This window comes from Cebus imitator, unplaced genomic scaffold (genome assembly GCF_001604975.1).
Source record: "Cebus imitator isolate Cc_AM_T3 unplaced genomic scaffold, Cebus_imitator-1.0 Scaffold655, whole genome shotgun sequence".
NCBI classification, from domain to species: Eukaryota; Metazoa; Chordata; class Mammalia; order Primates; family Cebidae; genus Cebus; species Cebus imitator.
In genome coordinates this window covers 716,605-743,988 of record NW_016107970.1, presented here as the reverse complement: position 1 = coordinate 743,988, position 27,384 = coordinate 716,605, and the positions used below count along the sequence as shown (strand labels likewise).

The window sequence follows — 27,384 nt, the reverse complement described above, 5'->3', positions numbered from 1 at the left end:
GCCCCACGCCCACTGCAAGCTGGGGACAACAGATGCCTCCTGTGAACTCCCGAAGCTCTTTATCCCAACTCCTCCTACGTCCTCTTGCGCCACGAATGGTTGTCGTTGTGATTGCCACAGTCCCCTAAGCTACACCTCCACCACCAGTTCCCCATCCTCCCAGGGCCTGGGAACAGAAGCAAGTGCGTCAGTGCCCAGCGCCACCATTTACAGAGGGTGGCCACTTGCCAGGCACTCTGCCACACTCAATTGCATGCGCTGTCTTTTGCAGTTCCTGAGAGGTGCCTGCAGCTGTGCCCATGTTGCAGATGAGAAAATGAAGGCCTGAGTGGTGACCTCACTTGCCCTAGGCCACTCTGCTAGGATGCAGCAGAGCAAGGTAGACCCTGAACCCCTACAGACCTCAGTTTCCTCACTGGCAAACAGGAATGGCAGGTCCCCAAGCCATCCACCCAGCTGTCACCTCCCTGGTTCTAAGAACATCTTGGCCTTCGTCTTCTGGAGTCTAAGGGGAGGTGGCTGGCAGTGGGAAGCTCAACGCCCCCAGGGCCAGGGCCCCAGCTCAGAGGAGCCTGCTGGGCCTGCAGGGGCAGCCATGCCGTGCCGACGCCTTCTCCGGCTGCGGGCCACTCTCTCGGGCTGCCAAGCTGTTTCCTTCTTTGTGCTCTGCCTGTGTGTCTCTGCCAACTCTTCCTTGGCCTCTTCTTTGTTTGTCTCTCCATGTCCATCAGTCTATCTGTCTTTCTGGTCCCCCACTCCAGCTCACCCCCAGCGTGGGGCACTGTGAGGGTCGAGCTGGCTAGGCAAAGCTTCAGGCAGCTGCTGCGGCTTCCCATCTGCCTCTGTCCTGCGAAGCTGTCTGGGCATTGCACTTGGCTTCACTGTTCTTTCAGACGCCAGCAGCTCAAAGGGCCCATGGCCACACTGCACAGCCAGAGGAGGCACTCAGGCTGGAAGAGGTACCCAGGCTGGAGGGGGCACCCAGGCTGGAGGGGCACCAAGACTGGAAGAGATACTCAGGCTGGAAGGGGCACCCAGGCTGGAGGAGGTACCCAGGCTGGAAGGGGCACCCAGGCTGAAGGAGGCGCCCAGGCTGGAGGGGGCAGCCACCTGGCTAGAGGAGAGCAGACCGATGGGCAGACTGATGGCCCAGCCATGCAAGGAAAACCTTGCTCTTCACCTGCCCTGTGGGCCTGACTTACGATCCTCACACAGACACCCCAACACGACATGCAAGTTCACGTGCCCCGACCATGGTGGAGGGTCCCCATCAGGCCTGCCTCCTCCTGGACTGGGAACTGCTCCCATCACCCTGCTGCCTCTCACAGAGCCTCCTCTCCCCAGTCCTTACCGCAAAGTGACAGCAGGGATTGATGGGCACCAACCAGACAAGCCAAGTCACACGAAAGCGCTGGCCAGCAAGCCTTTGCAGAGACCATAGTGCTTCTCCGGGAGAGCCCCAGGAGGGAGCTCAGCTGTGGATATTTCAGGACCACTGGGCCACCCATGGCTTGGAGAGGCCATGAGCGCTTCGGGAAGCCCAAATAATCCAACAATTTCAGCAAAAACAGTGTGTGTTCCATGCAGATGCAGTTTTAAGAAGAGGAACACTTCCCCTAGCCTCTTCCATTGTCTCTAAGCCTCTCCCCTAGCTAGATGCAGGCACCACCAAGGGATTCAGGTGGGGGTGAGGACATCTTTGATCAGAGGTCTTTACTCACACACACACAGACACACACACACACACACACACACATGCAAACAATCCAGCACGGTGGTTAAATGTGCCAGCTATGGCACCAGACTGCCTCTGTTTGAATCCTGACTTCCCCATTCTACCAGCTGTATGGCCTTGAACAAGATGTTTAACCTCTCTGTGCTCCGTTTCTTTACTTATAAAATGGTAATAGTAGTATCTTCTGCATGAGCTTGTCAGGAAGATTAAAGAACACAATGGCTGCAAAGCCAGGCACTCGGTGTTGGAGCACATAGGCTCCGTGGGGGTGGGGTAGGAAGAGTCCCCAGCCACCCCATTTACCCACCACCAACTCAAGGAAGGAACTTCGTCTCCTCTTCGCATCCCCAGGGCCTCCCTCTGTACGGGCACAGAAGAGCTGCCCATTCGATATTTGTGGAAAACAACTGAAAACATCTCCTTGCCTCAAGCTTCCATTGCTCCATTCATCCAGCAAATGTTTACCAAGCATTTAGGCCATGCCAGGCTCCACTGGAGGCTCTGGGGATCCCACAGTGAACAAAACAGACGAGAAGCCCAGCCCTCCCAGCTCCACCATCCTAGGAGGCAGGCTCCTGCACAGAAGCAGACTTCCCTGGAGAAAGGAAGCCACATGTTTTCTGTGCCAAAACAGCGTGGATGGGCCCTTTCCCAATAACTGATGCACTTCCCTGCATTCTCAGCCCGACGTTACTGGATGTACTTTAGCTTCCTCTGGACAACTTAAGGTCAAGCCCATGAACATCAGTGCACATACAATTCCAAGGTCCCTGAGGCTGCCAGCTCTCTGCCCTGACACTAAGGGGTCCCCCAGCCTCTCTGTCCTTCTGAGCCTCTTACCTTGTTCTTTATTGTGCGTCTGTTTCTTCTTACTGATGAGGCCACTGGCTCATTCTGGGGGCTATCTCTGTACCTGCTCCAGAACCTGATCCCCCAGTCCCTGCCGTCACAGGCTGTTTTTGTTCTGAGGTTCAGATCTGAGGGGCCTGAGAGTCAAGCTCGAAAGAACTGTATGCAGACTAAGTGTAGTGGGCTCCAAAGACCGTCCCAGGGGCCTCCTCTCAATTTTTCTGCGTAGCCTTTTTGTAGTTGAGCTCTGAGTTCCACAGGGCGGGGCCTGTTTGATTCTCCCAAATGCCTCCAGCGCTGAACAGCATCTGACACAGAGTAAACACTCAGGAAGATTTGTTCTGAAGTAGATGTGCAGGGCAGGGCCCTTCAGGCTTTACTCATCTTTCAAAACTCATGTACCTAAAAAGACTGAACCCGTGAAGAGTCCCTGTGTGTGTGTGTGGAGGGGGTGGGTGGGCCGTGGTGGCAGGGACTCACGTATATGCAGTGGTAGGAACAGAGCTGGCAGGAAAGCGAGGCGGGAGGCGCAGCTGCTGGGACGGGGAGGGGTGGCTCTCAGCAACGCCGGTCATAGCTCCCCAGATTCCAGGTGGGCTCCACACAGCTCACTCCCAGAGCTGCTCTCCACGTGCCCAGCTGCCTGGCTCTGCCCCACCCTGCCCTGCCACAGAGGGGCCATCTTTAATGGTTCCATGGCTCGGTGTGGGGAGGGCAGTTTGGAAACCCTTGAAGACCATCAGTCGCCTTCCAGGGGGTACCCCCTTCCCATGTGCATGGGAAATCAGGCCACCATGCGGGGGGCCCTCCACCTGACCCCAACAGACGGTGCCTATGGACCTGCGTGTGTGCATGCATGCACGTTCTCTAGGTCACCGGGTGAGGAGGGGACACTTAGGTCCTTCTGCCCACCTTCCTGACAGACAAGCAGTGGCCTCCACTGACCCTCTCTCACTGCTGTGCCTTCAGTTGGAAAAAATGCTTTGACAGCTCTAATTTCCTCAAACACTCCTCACCTGGTTTCATCCACATTTGATGAGGAAAGTGAAGCTTGTGGAAGGCAAGTGCCTGAGGTTACAGAGCTCCTGAGTGGTTGGGCTGCGACTCAGATCCGAGCCCCCAGCCCCAGGTCCCACACTGCTGGCAACCCCTGAAGCTCACAGCCTTCCCTTTGAGAGGACAGAGGACAGCAGTGGCCTGGATTCAGCCTGTCCAAGCCCTGCCCAGCCTTGCCCAGCTGCTTGAGCCTGGGTGACTTCACCTCATCTCACTCCCATGTTTAAGAACGTGGACCCCAGGAGCTTGTTCTAGGATTCAAGAAGGTCATGGATGTGAGAGGGCTCTGCAAACTGGAAAGTGCTGTGAACAGGAATAGGGTCACTGGGGGCCTAGTCAGGTCATTTCAGTTCTGTGAACCTCGGCACTGTCAACTGAAAATGGGCTAGTGACAACCACTTTGTGGGGCTGTGGTGAGGACTGGGCAAACTCAAAGAAGTGGGGCTCTGAGATCGTGGTTAAGGTAATGGCACTGGTTAGCTCCCCTGAGAAGAAAACCACCTTGTCACAAATCAGGACCAACCCTGCAGGCATGAGTGACATGGCTGTTTTCTCTGCTGCCCTCCCAGATGACAGACCTCGATGTTTTTCTTGGGTTTGAGGGGAGCATCTTCCTTTGGGGGAAGGGAGAGGCTGTCTGGGCAAGACTGACTGCCCTGGTGAGGAGAAACACTCTTCCTGGCATGGCCTCCTACCCTGACTGTAGATGCAGTTTGAGGATGAAAAGCTTGGTGCTGTGGCAACCACTCTGCAGCCATGAGGCAAAGATCAAAAGAAGCCTGGACTCTTGGATTCCAGGGAGCAGCTGACTTCTGAACTATGAAAAATGCCAGCCCCCGTTAGTTTAAGCTGCTGCTTGAGGGGTTTCTGTTATTGAAACACAATGCTTTCCTTGCAGATTCAAGGGAACAAGGCTATAAGCCCAGCTGGGGCACAGGACAGCTGTATCTAATGCCCCTGGTTAATCCTTCCCTAGAGTCCTTGCCTTCAGCATAGGGACAGTCCACCCGAGCAGTGTGGATTTTAGTGGAAGGAATGGTGTTCATTATTTGGGGGCCCTAGTACGTGCCAGGAGACAGGACACAAAAAGAAAGGGGCTCACAGTCTAGCTAGAGACAGAGGCACTAATCCAACACTGTGTAACATAGTGCCATGGGATTAATATCACATTGCACCTTATGTCACACAGCGTACCGCCTACAAATATAATGCAATGTAATCACATAAAATCCAATATCTCACATAATAGAGTTTTGTATTGTATAACATTTTAAGTCATTACGCTAAAAGCATATCACATGATGCTCTCCTGAATTAGACCATGCGCATCCCTGTGCAACGAGGCCCTGAGGAGGAAGCTGGGGTAGGGGTCAGGGAGGGCTTTCAGGAGGAGCTGAGCCTTCCAGAATGAGCAGGAGTTAGCCAGACAGATAGCGGAGAAGGACATTCCTGGCAGAAGGGACAGCATGAGCACAGAGGCCAAAAATAGCCCCTTTGGGCATGGAGTTCTGTGCTGCTGGGGTGTAAATTGGGACATAGGGAGTGACTGGCCAGGGCCAGGTCACTTGGGGGGCCCATCAGGTATCCTGTTGAGTCTGGCCTCATCCCCTGGCCTCTAGGGAGGCTCCTAGGCTTTCGGGGAGCGGAGCAGGGGTTGGAGCAAGGCAGTCCCACCCACTTTCAGCAGAACTGCTGGGAGGGGCTCTGAGGGGACTGGCAGCCAGGGCAGCTGAGACAGGCCCCAGTGGCTGTGAATCCTGGGCAGAGGTGGCAAGGTCTTAAAGGAGAGAATGGCTCCCAACTTTGCCCTCTAGAAACACTTATCCTGGGAGCACAGGGAAGGTTTATTGTTTCCTATGGAAACTGTTTTCTGGTCTGCTGGGCAGGTGGAAAGGGCATGGCCTGTTTAAGGATGGAGTGCCCTTTCTACCTGCTAGCACCCTCTGTCCGAGGCCTCACACTGTGCCAGGTGCAGGGCTCAAGGCTGAGCAGTGAGCATGGCAGCCCTGTCCTCTTCCTCTTGTCCTCTGGCAGCCACAGAGTTCAAAAGCAATCTCTGGTCACTAGGCTGACTCCACATCATCATCAGGGGCTGGGGACAGTGGTTCCTCTTCTCTCCTCAGGTCCTCCTTGCCTTTGGCCTCATGAAGACCAACTTCTTGGGCAGGAGACACGGGAGGAAGAGCAGATTTTGCCAAACAATGTGATGTCCTTTGTGCCACTGATCCATGAACAGACCCAGGAGCTGAGGGTCCTAAGGTTAAAACACTTGAGCACCTGGCCACACAGCCCACAAGGGCAGAGTAGGGACCAGCTCCAGCATCCAGACCAGATACCTGCCCCCAGAAGTCCCTCCAGGAGAGAGAATCCGTGGGCCTGCGCTGAGCCCTTCAGATGGTGAGATGGACGGCCATAAAACTGCCATAAATGTCAATATTTGGTCCTGCCAGAGCTGCCATCTCTCTAACTGGAAGTGGGAGGAAAGCCGAGAGGAAGGCAAGAGGAATGAGGGGCAGCAGCCTGAGTAAAGATGAAAGGCAAAATGCCCCCAAAGCCCCAGATGTGAGGCTTTTGCAAAGCCCGCCACCCACCGCACCCTCGACAATGGGCTTTTTCCACTGCTGAGATGAGGGGCTGCCAGGGCTTCTGGATCTGGATCTGGGGAGGCAGCCCTTGGAAAATGGGTGCAATGAACTGAGAAAGGAAAGGGGTACCTTTCCTTTCCCAGTACCTGCCCCTGACCTGCGTCTCCCCCATCCATCACCACCATCTGACACATGGCAGCCCCTCCCTCCGCCCAACTCAGCTCCTCCCTCCAGGTCCAGGGGGTGTGGAAAAGCAGCCCAGCCTTGCCCTTTCCTCCCCAGGGTTGGCCTTCCAACTACAGGCCCTGCCCCAGGACCCCACAGCCCCTGACAGGCCACCCAGAGACTGCTCTCAGGAGCTGCCCAGGTTCCAAGCAGACATCTCCCAGAAGGCTTTGGCAGCAGCAGGCAATTCTTAAAAAAGGCTTCATGTCATGCTGCAGTCAGCCGCAGGGCCTGGGCACTGGGGTATTTATGAATGTGACTGTCCTACCAGAGCATCTCTGAGAAGCTCTCTGATGAGCTGATGGGGGTCTCTGCATGGCGTCTGGTCTCTCACACCCTCCCTCTGAGCAGACATTGTTGGCATCTGCATGCCTGGGGTTTATTTGGGGTGACGGCACAGTGACTCTGCCACGGTGCTGCCTGTTTTGAGCCTCAACACTGACGTGCCCTCCCAGGCACCTTCTTGCTCCCATGTCCCCTCCAGCTGTTTTCTTAGGAAAACAGTCACTTCCAACCTTCCCCAGTGACAACAGCCCTGAGAAGGAAAAGTGCAGTGGTGTCCAGGAGCACCGATGAGGTGGCCGTCAGGCCCACGGAGGAGGAAGGAAAGTCACAGCTGATGTGAGAAAAGGAAGAAACAACATTAAAAGAAAACGGGGACAAAATAAAAACCAGAGATAAAAAGTCAAGAGCAAACAGCGGCGCCTGAGAAACAAGAATTCCAGCCTCCAACTTTTACGGCGTCCAGTCCTGTTATTCATAAGCGAATTTCCTCTCTCACAAAGAACCTTTTGCACGGTTTTCCCTGCTGCCTCCAAACCAGCTGCTCGCGCTGTTGTATCCTGAGTGATGATGAGGCTCTGAAAGGGTTTTTTGGGAACAGATGGCCAGGGGAGAGCTGGGGAATGTGCCAGCAGAAGGCCGGGCGGGCTGCCAAGGCCTGCGGTGACTGAGTGCTTGGGCTTCCAGCTCGCGTGCTTTCCCTGCCCTCTGCCCTCCGTGGCGCCAGCAGGCCTTCCCAGCGAGTGCTCGGAACATCTGGAGTCTGGGGCTGCCAGGAGGGGGGGCCACGGCGGCCGGGCGGGGGACCCTCTGTTCCAGCGGAGCTCCCATGGACTCACCAGCAGGCCCGCCTCGCAGAACAGCTAATCAAAACCACAGCACCCGAATGGGAACCAGGCGCGTTCCCAGCTGCAGCCAGAGGCCGCCAGGCGACTTAACCTGGTGTCAGGGCTCGCCAGCGACGCAGAGCTAGGGGTGCTCCGAGCTGATGATACCTCCCTGCCCACCCCCACCCCTCACCACCCCCAGGGCCACCACCAGCAGGCTCTTGGCTCCCTGCAGCTAAGTGGAGCCTCCATGCACTGTAGCCAGGCTGCTTACATAAGAGCTGTTGCTCTGGGCGAGGCACAGTACCCTGCACTTGCTGGGGGCCTCCTGGGCATAGGCCACCATGCTGGGCAGTGTGCAAGCTTCAGGCAGAGGCCTGGCCTCAGGAACTGAAGACCTCAGAACTCAGAACTAAAGAGATAAAACAGGTTGGAAACTGAGCTCCGCTACTTCCTGGCCACGTGGCCCCAGGCAAGTTATACCCTTCTCCTGGCCTCAGTCTTCCATCTGTGCAATGAGGAAAGTGGTCCCAACTTTGGGGTTGGTACAACACAGGGTAGAGATAATGTGAGTGAGGTGCCCATAAGAGCACACAATGGGCACTCACCACATGGTTGATGTGTTCGGTGGTGGTGTCTGCTGGACTGCTGATTAGCATGACTGTACAACCACATGTTATGCACGTTTCTTGGTATGAATCCATGTGCTTTGAAATCAGGACTTCTGGATGGGCTGCAGGCTGCACCCCATGCTAAGGCTGCAGGACCAGGGGTTTGGGCCGAAGTGCTAGAGAGGGAGGAATCTCTCACTCAGAACGGTTGGTCCTTCCCCATCTGCCTTTTGGCTGGTCAGTCATTCATCCACCCCTGGCACTGCCCTCTTCTGAGATGTTCCTTCCTGGGGTTCCAATTAAGTTGTTACCATGTAGCTACAAATTCATGAGATTTCCTCTCTGGCACTCACTGAGAACACACCAGCCCTTTCTCATCTGGGGTCTTGTTTAATCCTTTCAGCAAGGCAGCAAGGCAGATTTGTGTGCTCTCACTTTACAGATGAGAGGATTGGGGATCAGGGAGGTCAAGTAACATGCCCGATGTCACAGAGTGAGAAGTGACAGTGCCAGGACTCAAACCTAGGTCTCTGGCCCCAAAGCTCTGCACTTTGCCTACTTCACAGTTTTGCTGAGGGGCATCATTTCTGCGTGCATTTCTGTGCCTTCAATGACAGCAAAGAACTACAGCGTTCACTGAGGTTAGCCCCCACCCTACACAGACACCCCTTCTCCAGCTTCCCCAGGGCCACTAAGCCTCCAAGGAGCTTCCAGAGGGGAATCCTGGCTCAGAGGTGCTCCGGGGGGTTCTCTGCATTCCCTAGGGTGGTCAGTTAGGGCATCAGAGGGGACTTCCCACAACTCAAAGACTTGAGTTTTCATTCATTCCCAGTGTGTTGGGGAGAGGGCTGGGGCCTGGGAGCGCATTTTGAGGGTGGGGAGCAATTTGGAAAAGGAGAGAGGAGGAGGAGAGGGGCAGAGAGTGTGAAAAGAGGGAGGAAGCAGCACCCCCGCCTCGCCTGCCTTGGGACCACCCGGGGAACATCAGAGGCATGATTCACGTTCTGGGAAAGCCAGCTCAGCTCACCTGGGAGGCTCCCCAGCCAATGACCCCTCCAGCCCAGGCCCTGCCAGACTTGTGGCCTAACAGTGTCAAATGGGAGAAGAGAAACGGCAGCTGAGAGAACACTCCGTGTTAGAACAAACAGCTGGCGACAAACGTCTATGTAATTGAAATGCCAGAAAAAATAAATTGCATCCATTTTTATGGCTAGTTGGGAATTTGATGGTGGTTTCCCACCCACCCCCCTTTCCCCAGCATAGATGGCCTCCGTGGGCTTTGAAAGCAGATGGTATTTAACTTAATAACAGGGCCAGTGGGGAATTGAAGATGTGAGACAACCAACCTTCCCCCAACCCCACCTCCATGTGAGAGGCAGGACAGGGAGCGGTAGGAGCTGGGGTGCACCTCTCTCAGTGGTTAGGTGACCTCGGCAATCCTCAGGCTCAGAGAGCTCCAGACTCATCATCTGCGCATCAGAGCAACACTGGTTCCCCACCTACAGGGTTGGTGAGAGGAGCCCAAGAAGTGATATCCAGGAAGCACCAAGCACATGCCTGGCACACAATCTCCACTCTCTGAACATCAGGTGTTGCCAGTATTCTTGGACGAGCTGCACTGGGGCCCCAGTAGTCTCTAGGAGCGACTTTCAAATCTTTGTGACATGTCCATGATGGCAAAAGAGAAGTAACACAGGTAGAAGTAACACAGAAGAGAATTAACATCATTAAAGCAGAAAGACGGCTGAGGTGGGCTTGTCAAGGGCCTGAGAAATCATTTAAGACAGCTCCTCACTTTTCAGTAGAGACGAGGCCTCAGCAGGGCTGACAATGTACATGGCAAGTGGGAACAAAGCTGGGATAGTGCCCCTTGGTGGGCACCCTGGAGCCACAGGTGGGACTGAATCCAGGCAGGGTGTGGCTCTGGAGAGTCCACCTCCCACAGTCCACAGACGGGGCTGGCGCCAGGCGATCCTGTCCCAGGCCTGGGCTCAGCTGTCCAAACAGAATGGGGCCCCTCCTACACACCCTCAGCTTACGCCAAACCCCCTTCCCCCGACAAAATCCCATATGCCTGTCATCTTGTCCCTGGCACCAAAGCTACAGGGGTCTGCAACCAAGATGTTCTTCCAAAGAAGAGCCAGGCCATACTAGGACCTGCCTCCCATCCCCAGAAAGCAGCAAGGAAAAGAGGGATGACACTGGCCTGGCGAGGTGCAATTGACACCTCTGGTTTTAGATCACCCAAAGGGCCAAGAGCAAACTTCCCAGCCCTGGAGACCCAGCCTTCCCGGCACTGGCACACACGGCTGCAGGCACATGGCCTGGGGGTCTCACTTGCTGGCTAGGCCTCTGACACAGCCCTCAGCTCAGCACATTGTGCTTCGTCTTATCTCCCATGCCAAACCGGGGCCTTTGAGCAACTTCAGGGCAGTAACTTACTGCCCATTTATTGCCAGGGCTCAAAATATGCTGTCAATTTGAGTAGCTGTTGTTGTGGTTACTAATATACTACTTGGTGGCTTAAAATCATTAGAAGAGGATGCCCTGGTTTGTGCGCAATCAGTGCTTTCCTATTCCGTAGCTCTGGGATGGCCCACCCGGCCCAGGTGCAGAACAGTTCTGCCTCCTCCTTGTCTTCCTCTTTCCCCTCCTCTTTCTCAGAAGCTCCCAGGAATTGCTGCTTTAAAAACAGGAGCTGCGGAAACATGGCCCGGAGCCAGGTGCTTAACGTGCATTATCTCCGGCTGCAGCTGAGTCAGAACTGAACTCCCCAGAGCGCTTCCATGCCTCCTGCCCCTCTCTCTGCTGGGTGGCCTCTGACATGGGCCTCTGCACTACTACTGGGGCTTCCAAATGGGGCTCCAAATCCTCGAAGTCATGATCTCTGGGGTCCAGAAGGTGAAGATTCACTGGTCAAGGAATGCAGGTCCCCCACCTTCTGCCGAGAAGGGCTGAGATGGGTGGAAGGATGAACCTGGGCTCGGAGGGGGAGCCAAGAGCCCTCTAAATCTCCTTCTTAACGCTCACCTGGATCGACAGGGCAGCTCACTGGGGTGTGAGGGACCTCAGAGGACACTGAGCTCAAACTTCCAAGTGGGCATCTTGAAGGAGGGTTGCCCAGCCTCTTTTGGACGCATTAGCTCTGAGGAAGCAGTCCCTGCGTGGGACAGTTCAAATGACCACGGCCATCGCAGCTGCTAGGGCAGGCATCTGCCCGCAGCCTCACAGCCTTTGATCCAACTTTTGCTCCCAGCCTCCTGCAGCCCTGCCTGACTGGCCCATCAGCAGGTGCTCCTCTGTCCTAAGGCTTGAAACCCCAGTTAACATGCAGCTGAGTTTCCAGGAGGGCGACTGTGAGGCTGTGGGCCAGCATGCACCTCATCAGGAACTCCGTTACCAGGCAGGCTTCCACAGCCACAGACACACAGGATGGCAAGCATGGCTCATTTTGGGTAGAAAGGGCTGGGAAGCAAGTAGCCCTGAGGTGGTCATCCCATTTTCCAGAGAGGAACAGCAAGGGACTCCAGCAGCCCCGAGTGGTCATAAGAGGGACAGTGTCCTAAAGGCAGGTGGAAGGGCCCCACAGAGAAACTGCACACTCGTGACATCATTCAGACACAAACGGCCCACGCTCTTATCCCAGAGCCATCTCCAAGATGATGCCAAGAGGCAAGCCCCAGGGTGGTGGCCCAGGGACTGTGTGCTAATCCAGACCCTCCCTGTGTGGTAGGGACTCCAACCCATGAACCCACCCTGTGACCCAGACAAGGCAGAGCAGGTGTGGATGGAAGGCTCGAGTTCTCACCCCTCTCCCACCCGCCTGTGCCCCTGCAAGACTCTGAGCAATATCCCCGGCCCTCCTGGGTCCCCTCCACAGTCCACAGCTTCCTGATGGCCACTGATGGCTAGAGACTTATGTTAGGAGCAAAAATTATTTGGTTTGCTTTTCCTTTTTCTCACCCTAACCACTCCTGGTTCCCAAATCCTCTAGACCAAGGAGTGTTCAGTTGCTGCTTGATGGTGGTGACAATGTGGTAAATTATTTTGTACCTGCACTGTGCCTGGCGCATAGAGGGTACTTAATAGCTGTTCATGGATGGAAGGAAGGAAGGAAGGAAGGAGGGAGGGAAGGAGGGAAGGGAGGGTAGGAAGGAAAAGGGAAGGGAGAAGTGGGGAGGGGAGGGGGATGGGAATACCAAGGAGTGCTTTGAGATTCCCATCTCTTGCTTGGGGACCCCTGCAGTGGTCACATGTCCAATGGGGGGGGTGGACACCTGCTGAAGAGGGTGGAGGGTGGGGAAGAGGGGCTCTTCCTCCCAGCACCTACTGTAAGTTCCTGGGCTTCCCCTGGACCCTGCCTGGCTGCCAGGCTGTGGTGTGGCCGGACTGAGTGCTGTGAGCAGTCGGTGCTGTCAGTCACCTCTTCCCAAAAACTCTTAACCAGGTGCAATCTGCTGTTAGACCTTCGCAAGTCTTCTCATAGAAATAGACCCACACATGAGGAAAGAAAATTTGTTGGTTCAGTTGTCCTGGGGGTTGGTTCCTCAAACAGAATATCTGTAAATGGAGGTGGGGCCTGAGAGGCCCAGGCTGGGGGACCACAAAAGGAAGAAAATAAAACTGGTGTGGTTCCAAATGCAACTCAAAAGCCAGGACACATCTAAAGATGTGCTCCTCATTCAGGCCATCTCAAGCCCCCAGACAAAAGGGAAGGACAAGGGGCCCCAGGAGGCAGGGAAAGGCCGCTCCGGGGCTCCAGGCCCCCTCTGTGTCAGCCTGCACGAGTCCACTCCTGGAGCAGGACATCTGCTGAGAAGACCAGCCAAGGCCAGCTATGCTGGGCTTCAGTGTGAGGCCACACATCCCCACCAACGGAGCATAGAAAGAGGGCGACAGCATGAGCCAGACTGCTCAGAGAGACAGACAGGCAGACAGACAGAGGGAGGGTGACAGCTAGCAATTATGGCAGCAAAAGCATCGGTGCCCAGAGGTGGGACACAGGGACCCACCTGAAAGGGGCGCCTGGGAGCTCAAGGGCTTCAGCCACTCCAGGGGTCCCAAGCTGGGGAGGAATCTTGGAGATGCCCACACTTGCAAAGTCTGCCAGGTCAAATCCTGGTTGTCCAGATAAAACTATGGAAGGGGCTGGCTGGGGAATGGCTGGAATTAGGAACACCGGCCCCCATGGGGAGACGCAGGGCCAGCCAGGGCTTCCTGAGTGGTTTCATATGAGAAATGTGTCACCATCAGTATCATGTGAGTCTGCGAGACCATGAAGGTCATTAGGGCAAAGACATACAGACCCCACCTCCCAGAGTCCCGCTGCGGGAGGAGGTCACCAGCTAGGAAAGGCGAGGGCAGGAGGCAGGAAGTGCCCTCAGGCCCAGGCCGGGTGTGAGGGAGGGAGGGAGGGTAGAGAGGAAAGAGACACATTCCTACCCTGGAACTTCCATCTTGACCCCCAAAATCCCCCTCCAGGGCAATTTCACCACACAAGTCAACCCGGTGGGATGAGCCTCAGGTTCAGAGCTCAAGCATTTTGAGGACTCATTGCCCTGAGGGCAGCAACCATGCAGACCCCACCCTCACTCTCCTGCAGTGACTCTCATCTTCACAGTGGCCCATGAGTGAGTACTTCCACTGTCCCCACTTATCAACAAGAAAACTGAGGTGAAAGAGGCTAAGCAAAGGGTGCAGGATGGCGCACCTGTCGGGTGGTGAGCCAGGACTTGAACCCAGGGCTGTGTGATGCTCTTAACCACAACCTGTAGCTCAGGTAGAGACCCCGACTCTCCACAATGGGGAGGCTGAACCAGGCCCAGAGGGTGTCTAGGATGTGTTAGATTTGAGGTGATTTCAGGGGAAGCCAGAAGCTCAGCTGGCTCTGTCGGGCCTCTCCACCCGACTTGTCCCTCTTTCCTCGCCAGCCAGGCTTCCAGCCTCCTCCCAGCCCAGGACCCCGCTCCAATCAGGGAACCTGGGAAGGCAGGAAGGAAGGGCCTCCACACCACTTCTGCCTTCCCTGGGTGAAGAGGAGGGTGCGGGGGAAGGGCAGCGAGGGGCTGAGATGGAGACGGGGCGCCTGCCCACTCTGCCCATCCACACCTCCAGACCGCCTGAATGCCAGGGGAAGTTCACCGAGAGTTTACAAACCTCCTTTGTCACTGAGCACTGCGGGAGCCATCAATCACGCCCTAATTTACCAGTGTCACTTTCCAGAGGAAAGCCGCCCAGAGCCGCCAGTGGCGCTTCCTCTCTCACCCACTTGATGAGGATTTTGTCTAATTGGTCCAAGTTAAAGCACTCCCAGGAATGCAACGTGCAGTTACCGTGGCAGCGGCGGCGGGGAGCCCTGAGGAGGTGCCACGACCCTCCCGGGCATGAGCCTGGAGTCGTCTGTGGGGGACCTCTGGGAAACCCGGAGAACCCACCAAGGGGCCTACTGAAAGGGGTCTGAAGAGGAATATCAGGGATGGGGGGAGGGGCAGGCCAGGAAGGAAGGAGGCAGGGTAAAGAATGGATGGAGGATGACAGGGTCCCACCCTCACCCTCGCCCTCTAGGCGGGCCAGGCATCTTGCCTCACAGACATAGACTGGGTCCCACTCTCTGTTGCTCCCCTCCCCCAAGCCATGTGGGAACGGAGATCCGGAGGGCTGCACTAAGCCTTGCTCAGCAGTGACCCTTGGCTGGGAATGCCCGGAGCTTTGGCCATCTGGGGACCTATATCTACGCCCAACACCTTTCCTCCTGCACACATTTCCCCAACCACATCAGGCTTCGTACAAGCTGTTCCCTCTTTCATCTGTCTGGTAACCTGGTTGTCTTGCTGGTCCCAGCTCAAACACCGCTTACACTGAGATGCCCTTTCAAACTCCTGTGGGCAGGAGGGTGACTCTGTCTCCCTTCTACCTGGTCTTCCCCAGGGGTCCTGCCCTCATCTACTTATAGGAGGGTCTCTCTGACCATCTTGTGAGCTGCATGGGGACTGGGACCATATGTTTGTCATCTTTATACCTCTGCCCAGTGTGCTTGGCACGTGGTTGGGGCTCCGTCAATCTCTCCAGGTTGAATGAATGAATGACCATCACCCTCCTTAATGCATAGCCTCAGATAACCCACAGGCCAAGTCACCCTCCCAAAACCTGCCAAAGGACTCTCCTGGGCTGTCACCCTGCTCAGGGGAATCTTGTCCTGCTATGACATTTATCGGGGGCCAACCAGGGAATTCAGCACCAGATCACCTAAGGTCAGGAAGGGGCTTTAGAGATCAATGGTCCTCTTCATTTAAGTGAGGAGCAAACCTGGGCCCAGAGACCCTGGGTGATTGTCCAAGGTCACCCAGCAGCCAGTTACCAGGAGTAGGGACACACCTATCATTCCAGGGATTTGAGGACCCCTGAAGCTGAAGTAACTCCCAGCAAATCTCCAAGAGCTGATCTCTCTGGCCCCTTCAGAATTCTGGGTACATGCAGGGCACCCCCAAGTTCCTGTCTCTGCCTCCCCCATGCTCTCCAGAGGCTACCCCAACAAGGCCGGCGCATACCTTGCGCTTTTTGGCACGTCCCTCGGCCTGCAGGGTGCGGGTGCAGCGCTGCACACACTCGGAGAAGCTGAGGTTGCTGTGGTCGGCACTGTAGTCAAGGTCAGCCAGCCGCGCCAGGGACAGGATGTAGTTACAGGCGATCCTCAAGATGGCCAGTTTGGACAGCTTCTGCCCATACGAGTAGCACGGCACCTGAGGGGAGAAGGCGTCAGGAAGGGCTGCAGGGTCGCAGCACCCAGCCTGGCAGGCATGGGAGGTGGCCTGTCTACGGTGTATCTGGGCCCTCTACCCTGATCTTATGATCTGCTCTACGCACCTGCTATTTACACACACACACACACACACACACACACACCCTCAGCTCATCTGCTCTGAGATACACCCACATTCCCATTTTGCAGGGGAAGAAACAGGTTCAGCTCATGCCTGCCTGCCAGTCAGTCTGAATAGAAGCTCAGTGAATTTCCATGACCACCACAGAGCTCTGCCCTCCACCCTCCTGAGCAGGAATCTCTCTGAGAGAACAGGCATTTTGTTTTTTCAGCTCTGATGTTCCATTCATTCATTCAGTAACACTGGTTTTGCTGGGCACTTGGGTAGTGCGACAATGAATGACTTGATTCCTGCTTCAGAGAACTTTCGCTTGAGTGAGATTATAATGTCATGCTTGGGACTCTGGGGACATGCAGGAAGACACAGTGCTCAGCTGGAAAGACACAAACGTGGCTGGTTTTCATTTTTTAAAAATCTTTTTCTCTGTTCCCTCAGGACTTGGGGTGCTGCTGGGCAGGCAACAGTGGCATAATACATACTCATGGCACAGAACAAACTTGACACGTTTGTCAATGATTCATCGCCAACTAGCTCCTCACTAATTGCACAGGGATTTTTATGGGGTGAAAGATGGAGCCTCTGATTTTTTTAATATCCTGCTCCATCAATATTCACGCTGCATGAGCAAAAAGCTCCAAAGACTGCAGCATACTTAAACAGAGTTCTGTCTTGAAACCTGGAAATAGCTTCACGAAATCAACCTGATAGATACTAACAGACCCTATGTTCCTATAATGCACTGTTAACCTAAAGGGCTAAAAACCCAGCAACCGTGGCTCCGGGTTTTCTCCTCGCTGTGGCTCTTCGGGATCTACATGTGGCATCCATATCACTGACGAACCCTATCCTACAGCAGGTGGGACGGCACGATGCATCCACACAAGTATTTAATGAGCCCCCGAAATATGCCAAGCACTCTTCCAGGCCAGTGATTCTCACCCAGGCATGGTTTTGTCCCTCAGGGGACAGTCGGCAATCTCTGGAGACATTCCTGCTTTCCACCTCGGGGGAGTGGGAGCATTGCGGGGACGGAGGTGGGGAACGTGGCTAAACAGCCTACAGCGCACAGTATCCCACAATGCCCCCACAACAGAGAATTACCTGCCCTCAATGTCAATAGTGCCAAGGACGGAAATCCCTATTCCAGAGGCTGGAGGAAAAGCATGAACAAGACAGTCACCCGAGACTGGGGACCCTAACACATCACCCACTTTGATCTCACTTTAAACCTCACTGCGTCCAAGAGTTTTCCCTGACCTCCCCACCTCTACCCTACACCAGGAAGGACAGCTTGCCCTTCATAGGGCCTTAATAGCACCCCGTCTGGCCATAACTGCCCACACTCTGGCACTTTAGTGGTCAGTCTCCCTATGAACTGTGGGTGGAAGGCCCGTGTCTGCACAGCCTAGCACAGGTCCTGCCCATAACAGGCCCTCAAAAGGGTTTGTTGATTGAGGCAATGAGTGAACAAATGAATGATCTCCCTCTGGATCTTCACTCCAGAATATTTTGAACTGGGCTCAAACACTTTTCCTCTCTCTGATGATGAAGATGTAGCTATTTGGCATAAAGCTAAGCACACGTACCTTTTTGTTAGTTGGGTTCAACTCCTGGCTCTAGCTTTGTCTAGCTGTAAGACTCTGGGCAAGGGACAGAATCTTTCTGAGCCTCATTTGCTCGTCATATCAGGAACAGGACTGACCTCACAAGGTGGTAAGGATTAAATGAGATGATGCATGCATTGCATAAAGTAAGGCCTGACAGAGGTCTGTGAACGTATTATGGTTGGTTTTACAGAAGGTCCCCAAAGTCAGGCTCCAGAGCAGGTGAAGAGCCAGGACACGTGCCTGTACCACCCTCCACCCTCTGGGGGTGCTGAGACTCGGAAACCCAGAGAGGGAGAGGAAGGCAACAGAGAAAGCTAACTCCCATGCTTTCCTCCCCTCACCCCATCTCCCACTCCCAGCCCTGGCCGCAGCTCCAAACCCATCCCAGAAATGCTGGCAGAACAATGCACTTTGCTCGTTCCCAGCCCGAGTCCAGGGAATCCTGCTTTATCAGCCTGAACAAATAAACAAGGTCTGGCAGTCCTGGGGCAGGGAATGGGGTCTCAGGGGCCGGCCAGCACTGCTGCCTCCTCTTCACCCCAGGGAGGGTGTAGCAGTCGGGGGGGCTCTGGGGACTGGGTGTAGCTCTAGGACACAGCCCTCAGCACTACTTTCACACATAGGCCATGCTAGGAGTTTCTCTTAAAGGCCCAGCGCTTTGAGCCCTTGGCCTGTAACAGCTGGGCTTCCAGGAGGGAGCAGGGATTTTGGAAGGGATCTGTACACCGTGATCCAGGGTCACTGTGGGACCACAAAGCAATGGCTGAGGCCAAGGCCAGCCTAGGGGCTCCCATGCCAGGTTCTGGGCCAGTTCTCTCCTAGATACGTTTCTTGCCTATTGTTTCTGTCAAGTTCCAGGTCTAACAAGAAGAAACCCGTGCATTGAGCTCTTGTATATCTGACACTGCAGTAGCTATTTACAGGTAGTATTAGCCCACTCAAAACCTTCCCCACCATCTGTACACACAAACACAGAGAGGTGACATATTGGACCCCAGATCACTCATCTGACTGACACCAGGCACATGGCCAGTAGGCTCTCTCAGCTCCCACCACACCAGAGGTAGCCATATCCCGGACACCAAAGGCCTCTTTCAGGTTGTTCACCTCTCCTCCTCCCCAACCCCATGGGCAGCTCCTCACCACCTGGCCAATTCCAGATCCTCCTGGCACCTATGCCCCAGGATGCGGCCCCTCAGCTCCCAACAGCCCAGCTCAGAGGCACCCCAGCCTGGGCTGTCACCACAAAGTGAGAATCTACTACCCATTCTGGCTCTGGAATGTCAAGATATGGTAGAAAGAGCTGCTCTGAATTCCAGGCACTTACAAGCAGTGTGACTTTGGGAAGTGCCCTCACTCCTTGGAGCCCCCATTTCCTCATCTGGAAAGTTGGGGTAGCAATGCCTGGGCAGCTCACAGGGCTTCGAGGACTACATCGAGTATCTCCCGCCAGAGTCTGAGCAGCATAGATTCCCCGTGACTGCTGGGCCCAGGCCACCTTGTGGTTACTATGATCTATTAAGACCAGGCAGAGGGTGAGCATTTCAAATACAATGTCCGTATTCATCTTTTAAGCAGCCCAGTGGGGTAGAAATGATCACTTCCACTTTACAGCAAAGCATGTGTCTCTCAGGCATGTAGGAATTTCCTGGATCTCTCAGCTGGTGAGTGATGAGCTGGGTTTTGAACTGGTGGCTTAGCTGGGCTCTTTCCAGTTAGCCAGCAGGAACTGTCTGGGGATCTGAATAAGTGTCAATAGCTTAAGGTGGGGAGGTAGGCAGCCCACCCTCCTGAGCTGGGGATGGAGAGTCCTGGGCTGATGATGCCATGAGATCCCTCTTAGAGCATCCACAGCAAGGCCCAGAGCCCACCCACCACCATTGCCTACAGAGGCCCCCACAGCAGTTGTCTGCTCACCCTGGTCAGGGGACACAGGCCAAAGGAGGAGGCAGAGTTATCCGGCTCCCACTCCCGACAGACTGCCCAACTTCCAGGAAAGTCAAAGGATCTGCCTTGCGCTCATCCCAAAAGGATTTTTCAACTTTGAAGGAATAGACTTTGGAATTTTCACAAGGTCCCATATGCCCCCGAAACATTCCACCCAACCCACCCTAAGCTGGACCCAGTTCCAGCAAGCAAAAAAAACACGAAGAGCACTGGCCTGGGAGCCCGAGGGCCTGGCTCCACCCCTGGCCATCCACGTGACCTTAGACAGGTCCATAAGCTTACATGACCTCAGTTTCCTCACTAGTGAAATGGGCATTAGAACATCTGCTACCTCAGAATGAGATCACAGGTGCAAATGTGGGAAAGCTTCCCAAAGAAACAATGCTGAGAACCTACCAGAGAATGCAGAAAAGGTCTTAAAGCCCTCCACACTCTTGCTTCTGTGCCGACTCCGGCCCACCCTTCAGACCCAGCCCAAGACGCCCTCCCAGAAGCCCATAGGGCTCCAGCAGCACTACGCCCACTACACACAGACGAGCATCAGATTCCACTGAAATGATCATCTGGTTGTCTCGTATCAGTGAGCGCTGGATTTCCGATGTGAAGCCACTCTACCCAGAGCTGTTCAGTGTCCTTCCCAAAGTCTACCTAAACAGGCCCTTTAAAATCCCAACCTCGCCGGGCGCAGTGGCTCACGCCTGTAATCCCAGCACCTTGGGAGGCCGAGGCAGGTGGATCACGAGATCAGGAGTTTGAGACCAGCCTGGCCAACATAGTGAAACCCTGTCTCTACTAAAAATACAAAAAATTAGCCCGGCGTGGTCGCAGGTGCCTGTAATCCCAGCTACTCGGGAGGCCGAGACAGGAGAATCATGTAAACCTGGAAGGTGGAGGTTGCAGTGAGCTGAGATCATGCCACTACACTCTAGCCTGGGCGAGAGTGTGAGACTCTGACTCAAAAAAAAAAACAAAAACAAAAAACCCTCAACCTCCTGCACAGCCAGCAGGCTGGACCCTGAGAACCTAGGTCTGGGTGGTTAAGAGCTACAGCTCCAGGGCCAGACAGGCTTGAGTACAGATCCTGTGGCCTTGAGCCATCTGCTTCACCTCTCCATAAGCGTCCTCATCTGTAACATGGGAAGACAGCACTTCGGATCTCCCACAGCAGGCTCAGGTCAGGCCTCACTCAGTGCAGGAGCAGCCGCCCTGGTGACTGTGGACACGATGGAACACGAGGAAGACCTTTGTCATCCTTACCTATCTGCATGGAGCCCTAGTGCAAGCAGGCCTGTCCCTCATTGGCTGAGGGGATGGTGCGCAGGCTTCTCTGCACCCCCCACGTCCCCCTTGCACTCTGTGGAGTTTAAGAGTGAGGAATGTGCTGGAGCACCATTCCCACACCCCCTCCAGGGCCACCCTGAGTTCGCTCAATGAGGACCCCCCGGGAGGCTCCAGGGGCAGCAGGGGAGGTGGCCTGGGCCCCAACTGCTTGGCATATCGTCAGTGGAGAGGACCACGGCAGAACCTGGGGCCCCACACTGCCTTCCATTGCAGCCATCCTCCATCAGTGCTGAGGGGCTTTGAGGGGAGAGAGGAAATCCACATGCACACCAGATGCCCCAAGGGTGGGTACAGCTTGTGAGACAGAAGGTCCTGCCACTCTGGCCCCTTCCCTCACCACCCCACAAGGCCAGCCTTTCCCTTTGACCCCTCCCACCTGGCAGGGAGCAGCCCCACTCCCGGGCCAGGCCAGCTGTGCACACATGGCCTTCACATGAGGCAGCAGAGAGGGCTCTGGTGCAGCTGCACTGGTGGCATGTGCTTCGGCCAGACCATCTGCCCCGCACCATCCAGCCCAGACTGGAGGGCCTCTCTCGCACCTGCACCTCCCACCTGCGGCCATGCAGCCACCCTCCCTGCTCCCTTCCTGGTTGAGAGGACAGTGGATTATGACACAGTGGGAGCCTGTCTGGCTTCCTCATGCTGAGGATGGATGGCGCCAGGACATCAGACAGGCTGAGGAGCAGAGCCATTAGGAGTCGAGGCCCTGAGAGTCCAACCCAAGCTCCACAGCAGCAGCAGTGGCACATAGCTCCGCACTGCTGCGAGGCACCGCCACCCTGGAGTCTGGCCAAGGTAGGGTGTAGCACAAAACCCACAAGGCCACGTGCAATGGCAAAAGACTGGGACAACTTACATAAGCTCTCTGAACCTCAGTGTCACCATCCATGAAACAGGGCAGGGGGTGTGATCATGACAATATCTATTTCATTAAATGAACTAATATACATAACAGGCTTAGAACCGTGCCTGGCACAAAGTAAGCATGTGATAAATGCTAGTTTCTCTGATAGTTAGTAAAACGATTAAAGAATTCTTATTGCGGCCGGGCGCGGTGGCTCAAGCCTGTAATCCCAGCACTTTGGGAGGCCGAGGCAGGTGGATCACGAGGTCAAGAGATCGAGACCAACCTGGTCAACATGGTGAAACCCCGTCTCTACTAAAAATACAAAAAATTAGCTGGGCATGGTGGCGCGTGCCTGTAATCCCAGCTACTCAGGAGGCTGAGGCAGGAGAATTGCCTGAACCTAGGAGGCGGAGGTTGCGGTGAGCCGAGATCGTGCCATTGCACTCCAGCCTGGGTAACAAGAGTGAAACTCTGTCTCAAAAAAAAAAAAAAAAAAAAAAAAAAAAAAAATATAAAAAAAAAAAAAAAAAAAAAAAAAAAAAAAAAGAATTCTTATTGCTTCATCTGTCGAGAGTTTTGCCCAGCCCTGAGGACCTTGGAGCTGCATAAGAAATGGTCACTGCTCTGGCTATGCGTGGTGGCTCATGCCTGTAATTCTACCATTTTGGGAGGCCAAGGCAGCTGGATCACCTGAGCTTAGGAGTTAGAGACCAGCCTGGGCAACATGCTGAAATCCCATCCCTACTAAAATACAAAAAATTAGCCAGGTGTGGTGGTGTGTGCACCTGTAATCCCAGCTACTCAGGAGGTTGAAGTGGGAGAATCGCTTGAACCCAGGAGGTGGAGGTTGCAGTGAGCCGAGATCGCACCACTGCACTCCAGCCTGGGTGACAGAGAGAGACTCTGTCTCGAAGGAAGGAAGGAAGGGAGGGAGAGAGGGAGGGAGGGAAGGAAGGAGGGAGGAAGGGAAGGAAGGAAGAAAGAGAGAAAGAGAGAGAAGGAAGGAAGGCAGGAGGGAAGGAAGGAGAGAGAAAGAAAGGAAAGAAAGGAAAGGAAGAAAGAAAAGAAGAAAAAGAAAGAAAGAAAGAAAGAAAGCAGGCAGGAAGGGAAGGAAGGAAGGAAGGAAGGAAGGAAGGAAGGAAGGAAAGAAATGTTCACTGCTCTTATAGGTCTCCTTCTTTCCTCATTTGCTCTTCTCAACACTGTGGATGAGATCAGCGATATTACCATTCTACAGCTTCAGCAACTGAGGCGCAGAGAAGGCCAGTGACTTGTCCACGGCCACACAGAAGGCATGCAGAGGAGACACAACTCAATGCCAGGCCTCCAGGTTCCCAGGTCAGTGCATCTTTCATGGTTCCAGGAAGCTCTCAGAAGAATGAAGCCCCAGGCCAGAGACACGATCCCAGAACCCAACTCAGTGCCACACTGGCCAAGGCCCCATTTCAGGCAGAGCTGATCTCCCGCCTTTTGCCACTTTCCAAGGGCCCATTTCAAACAGTCAGGCCCGAGGCTAGCTCCAGAGCTACAGCTCATCTGGATTGGGGGCGGGGGTGGGGAGTACGTTTTATGGAGAAGACTGAGGCCCAGAGGAGGAAGGGGCTCCTCCAGAACACAGGACTTCCTCCATTGAATGGGTGCCATGGTGGTGAGGGGAGCATGGTGAGTGTGGCCTTGGCCCCTGGCTATATGACCAGAAATGTCCTGGCCGTATTTCTTTCCTTCCCAGCTAACAGAGAGGTGCCCACTATGGCCTGGCAGCCTTTCTAGGGAAGGGACAGAATGGCTGGGCAAGGAGGAAACCAACAGGAACAGGCGCTTCTGTGACCGTGCATTTGTGTGTGCTTTTGAGCACGTGCAAGGAGTGTGTGTGTGTGTACCTGCATGAGTGTTTGCATTGCATACATACTCTCTCCCTGAGAGGTTATGGGTTTGTCTTCTGCTTAGACACGCTGAACTTGCCCTTTTTATAGAGAACTTCCCGAGGGAATGGGGGTAACTAAAAGGAGACCAGGATGAACAATCTCATTTCAACGGGTTGTCCAAGTGTACACCCTGCCTTGATTGTTAACAAACATCCTGCTGGGGGTTGGGGGGAGCACATGATGCTGATACAGATGGCACTGAGGGAAGCATTTGGCCAGAGGGCATTCCAGAAACTGCTGTCATCTTTCCTAACCCACTAGGTGATCTGGGACAAGTCTCCTTCCATCCCTGGGGCTCAGGGTTCCATACTATAAAATGAGTTAATCCAATTTTGACAGGCATGTTGTTTAGATCAAATGAGATGGAATTGATTGTTGAATGAAGTAAAAGCCAGTGGGCACATGAGATGTAACAGAACACTCAGGTGAGTATTCTCTCAGCACGCAGAGAGGCAGCAGAGGGGCAGAAGGGCCCAGAACCAGCAGTCAAAGGCCCTAGGTGCCAGCCCCGACCTGTTATTCACCAACTGTGAGGATCTGGGTACATGCATCCCCAGTCTAGGAGCTGCTTCCCTAGTGGCAAGGTGGGCAAGTGGACAGGCATCTCTGCCCTTCTGTTACCCTTCTGTCCTGGAGAGTGCGTTGCAGGATCCCCCAAGCACTGCTGCCCCTACCCAGCAATGCAGGCACAGAGCTGCTGGCTCAGGGTAGGACTGACTGCTCCACTGGGCCCACTGCCCAGGGTTCCAGCTGGTATGGCTGAGGGCAGAGGCCCAGCCTGATCTGTGACAGCCACCCGACCCCCGCCCCCACCCCACCTCACTCACCACTTTCCCCAAGCCCAAGTAAAACACTTTTGCTCAAATGTCATAGGGCCTCTTTCCCCCAGGGATTCAATATCCTTTCCATCGGTAGACACAGGCACTACTGCCCCACCCCACCCCAACCAACAGGAGGAAGAGGAGAGTGATCCAAAAACAAGATCATGGTTTCTGAAATGTTTTGTTGCTGGCTAAAACCCAGAGAAGTTGAGCAAAATTCCTGGAGTCACACAGCAAGTAAGCTGTAGAGCATGCAAAAAATAAAACAAAACAAAACAAAACAAAAAAATACACACATTGCGAATTAGCCACATCTACCCTAACCCTTCTCTGAGCCCTGTGTCGGGTGGGGGAGAACTCACCACCTCCTTCCTAGAGCCCCTTCTCACTAAGAAAATAAGAAGCCTAGAAGCCCAAGCCAGTGCCAATCTTGTCTAAAGTGGAATTGTAAACGGTCCCGCCCCACCACGGGTAATTCTCGGGTTAAGCATTCTTCCTCTACCTGCTCAGGGGCACTGTCTGGTGAGGGCAGCCCTCACCAGCCCGAAACTAAAAAGTCCCCAACTCACCCCAGAACTAGGCTCTGAAGATGCTCCAGAGAAAATTCCCCAACTAGGCGCTCCCCTCAGCACGGTTGCTTGCTTCACCACAGGATGAAAGGAAGGGATCTCAGGGAAAGACTCCCACCAGCTAATTCCTAAGGCCACCCCTGAGGAGAGGGCACAGGCTTGTAGCGCGGGTTCTTGAGGATGCCGGGGCAAGGGGTGCATAGCCCGTTAGCAACCTGAATGGGGCATCACTGCTGAGAGCTGGGGGCTGAAAAGGGGCTGACAAGCTCCCCCGGACTGCCCCGCCGCAGCGTTCCTGGCCTCACCACCACCAACAGGGAGCCAAGACCCCGACCATGCCAAATGCCTGGAGAAGGGTCGCCCCCTTTTTCCCGGGACCAAGACAGATTCCCATATTTCCCCTCTCCACTCCGCACCGCACCCAGGGGACTCCGGCAGGCAAATACTCGCTGCCATAAAAGTGAACTATGAAGGCTGAAGTCAGACGCGCCGACAGCGTTACCCCCGAGGCGGGGGTTGAGGGCGGGCGTTGGGGGTGAGGTGCTCGGGCCAGAGACTTCCAGCATTTATCTCCACTTTGAAAACTATGATCCATACCAACGTTGTGGCAAAGTCACCGCCCCAGGCTGCCCACATCTGTCTGGGCCCCCCAGGGTCGGACTGGGCTGGGCAGCTTGCCCCTTAAACACATCTCTATCCCGGCCCGGCCACTCGCCCACCCATTCCGGCAGTGGTCCCCGGGCGCAGTGAGGGCTTGCGGCGGGGAGCTGGTACCTGCTTCCTGAGCGCCTCGAAAGCTGCGCTGATGGTGTGCACCCGCGTCCGCTCCCTGGCGTTTGCCAGGAGCCTCCGGGTCTGCTGCAGGGCTTTGATCTCCGAGGAGGCGGCAGTCGCTTCGCCCGGTCGTTTCCTAGGCGACGCGGAGGAATCCGGGTGGTTATTGTAAATTACGTGTGAAATTGACGAGTAGGAACTTTCCCCGGGGCGCTTGGGGTGCGCGGGGCGCACTGTGGACTCCGGGGGCGCGGGCGGCGCTGGGGGCGCGGACGGCGTGGGGCGCGCGGGTGGTGCGCACAGCAAGATGCGGGGACGCAGACCCGGCTCTCGGAAAGGCTGTGGCTCTGGGCCCCCAGGTGCCAGGCTCTGGGGCACAGGAGGCGGCGGCGGCGGCGTCGTGGGGAGTCCTGGCCCCACTGCGCCCAGAGCGAAGCTGCGTTTCCGCGCGTCAGAGACCTCAGGCGCCCGGGAGCCCCCGCGCTCCCCGGCTGTGTCCGCGCCCCCTCTTGGAGGAACGGCCGGCGCCACTGGGGCTGGCACCGGCACCGGGACCGGGACCGGCTGCAGCCTGTGGGTCCTGTCCCGCAGCCCGTTGGTGGCGACGGCGCGGGGCTCGGGCGCTTCCAAGTCCAATCGGAAAGTTTTATAGCCGTTCGCGCGCCGCGCCGGCTCCTTGCCTTTCCGCTTGAGCTTCTTGAGGCCGTTCAGCTCCTTCACGCACACGGTCTTCCACGGCCCGTCCTCGAGGACCGGGATATGCTTCATGGCGCGGGCGGCGCGTAAGGCAGGGGCGGGGGACTGCCCGGGCCGCCGCCGCGCTCAGCGCCGAGGAGTCTCTGGCTCTCCCCCTTCGCCCGCCTCCCCCTCCCGCTCTCCCTTTCTCCCCCTCGCCCGGGGCAGCTGCGCCGCCGGCTCCGCGAAGCCGCCGGGCTGTCCGTTCCCGGAGCGCTCAGAGTGTCATCTGAAGTCGCTGCCGCCTTGCCAGCATTTCTGGAGAACGCCCGCTGCGCTCCATCTGTGTTTGTTTAGCCTCAGTTTACACAGAAGCCCAGTTCGCGAGATCAGTCAGCGCCGCCGCCCGGAGAGGAGGCAGCTCCCGCCGCCACCGCCTCCCCAGCCCCGGCCGCCCGAGCCGCGAGCGCCTTTAAAGAAACAGGAAGCATTTTTCAAAACAGCTGGGCCGCCGGCCGCCTCCTTTGTCCGCGTGCTCCCTGCCTCCCCCCACCCCCATCCCCTCGGCCCAGAACCTGCCTCCTCCGGCTCTCCCTCCCCGCCCCTACTCAAGTCTGGGGCACTTCTGGGTTCCCAGAGGACCATCAGCTCCTGCACAGCCGCCCCGAGCACGTGATTTAGGGGCCCCTTGGCCTTTCCCCAAATCACAGCGGGGCCTTCTCTCCCCGGCCTCGTCGGCCTTTCGGTGACACAGCTCCAACCTGGCCCACCCGGTACCTCCCCGCCGGTCCCTCTGCCTCAATTCGCCAAGCAACAGAAAACTGGGGG

At 55.6% G+C, this 27,384-nt stretch overlaps 1 protein-coding gene across 7 annotated transcripts in view; it reads right to left on the bottom strand.

The window, feature by feature from the left end:
• Window positions 1–27,110, bottom strand: part of ATOH8 (atonal bHLH transcription factor 8) — a 63,866-nt gene extending 36,756 nt beyond the window's left edge. For 4 of the 7 annotated variants that reach the window (XR_005198235.1, XR_001821553.2, XR_001821554.2 and 1 more), the window contains exons 1-2: window positions 25,882–27,094; window positions 15,718–15,909 (exon numbers count right to left, since the gene is read on the bottom strand). Coding sequence is in view for 3 of the 7 variants with exons in the window: in XM_017517994.2 (XP_017373483.1) it covers window positions 15,718–15,909; window positions 25,882–26,649 (960 nt within the window). In the remaining 4 variants the exon portion in view is untranslated. Of the gene's footprint in view, window positions 1–15,717; window positions 15,910–25,107; window positions 25,248–25,881 lie in introns of those variants that run through there. The other 3 variants (XR_001821555.2, XM_037734690.1, XM_017517995.2) reach the window with 3 other exon arrangements.
• Window positions 27,111–27,384: the final 274 nt, after the last annotated feature.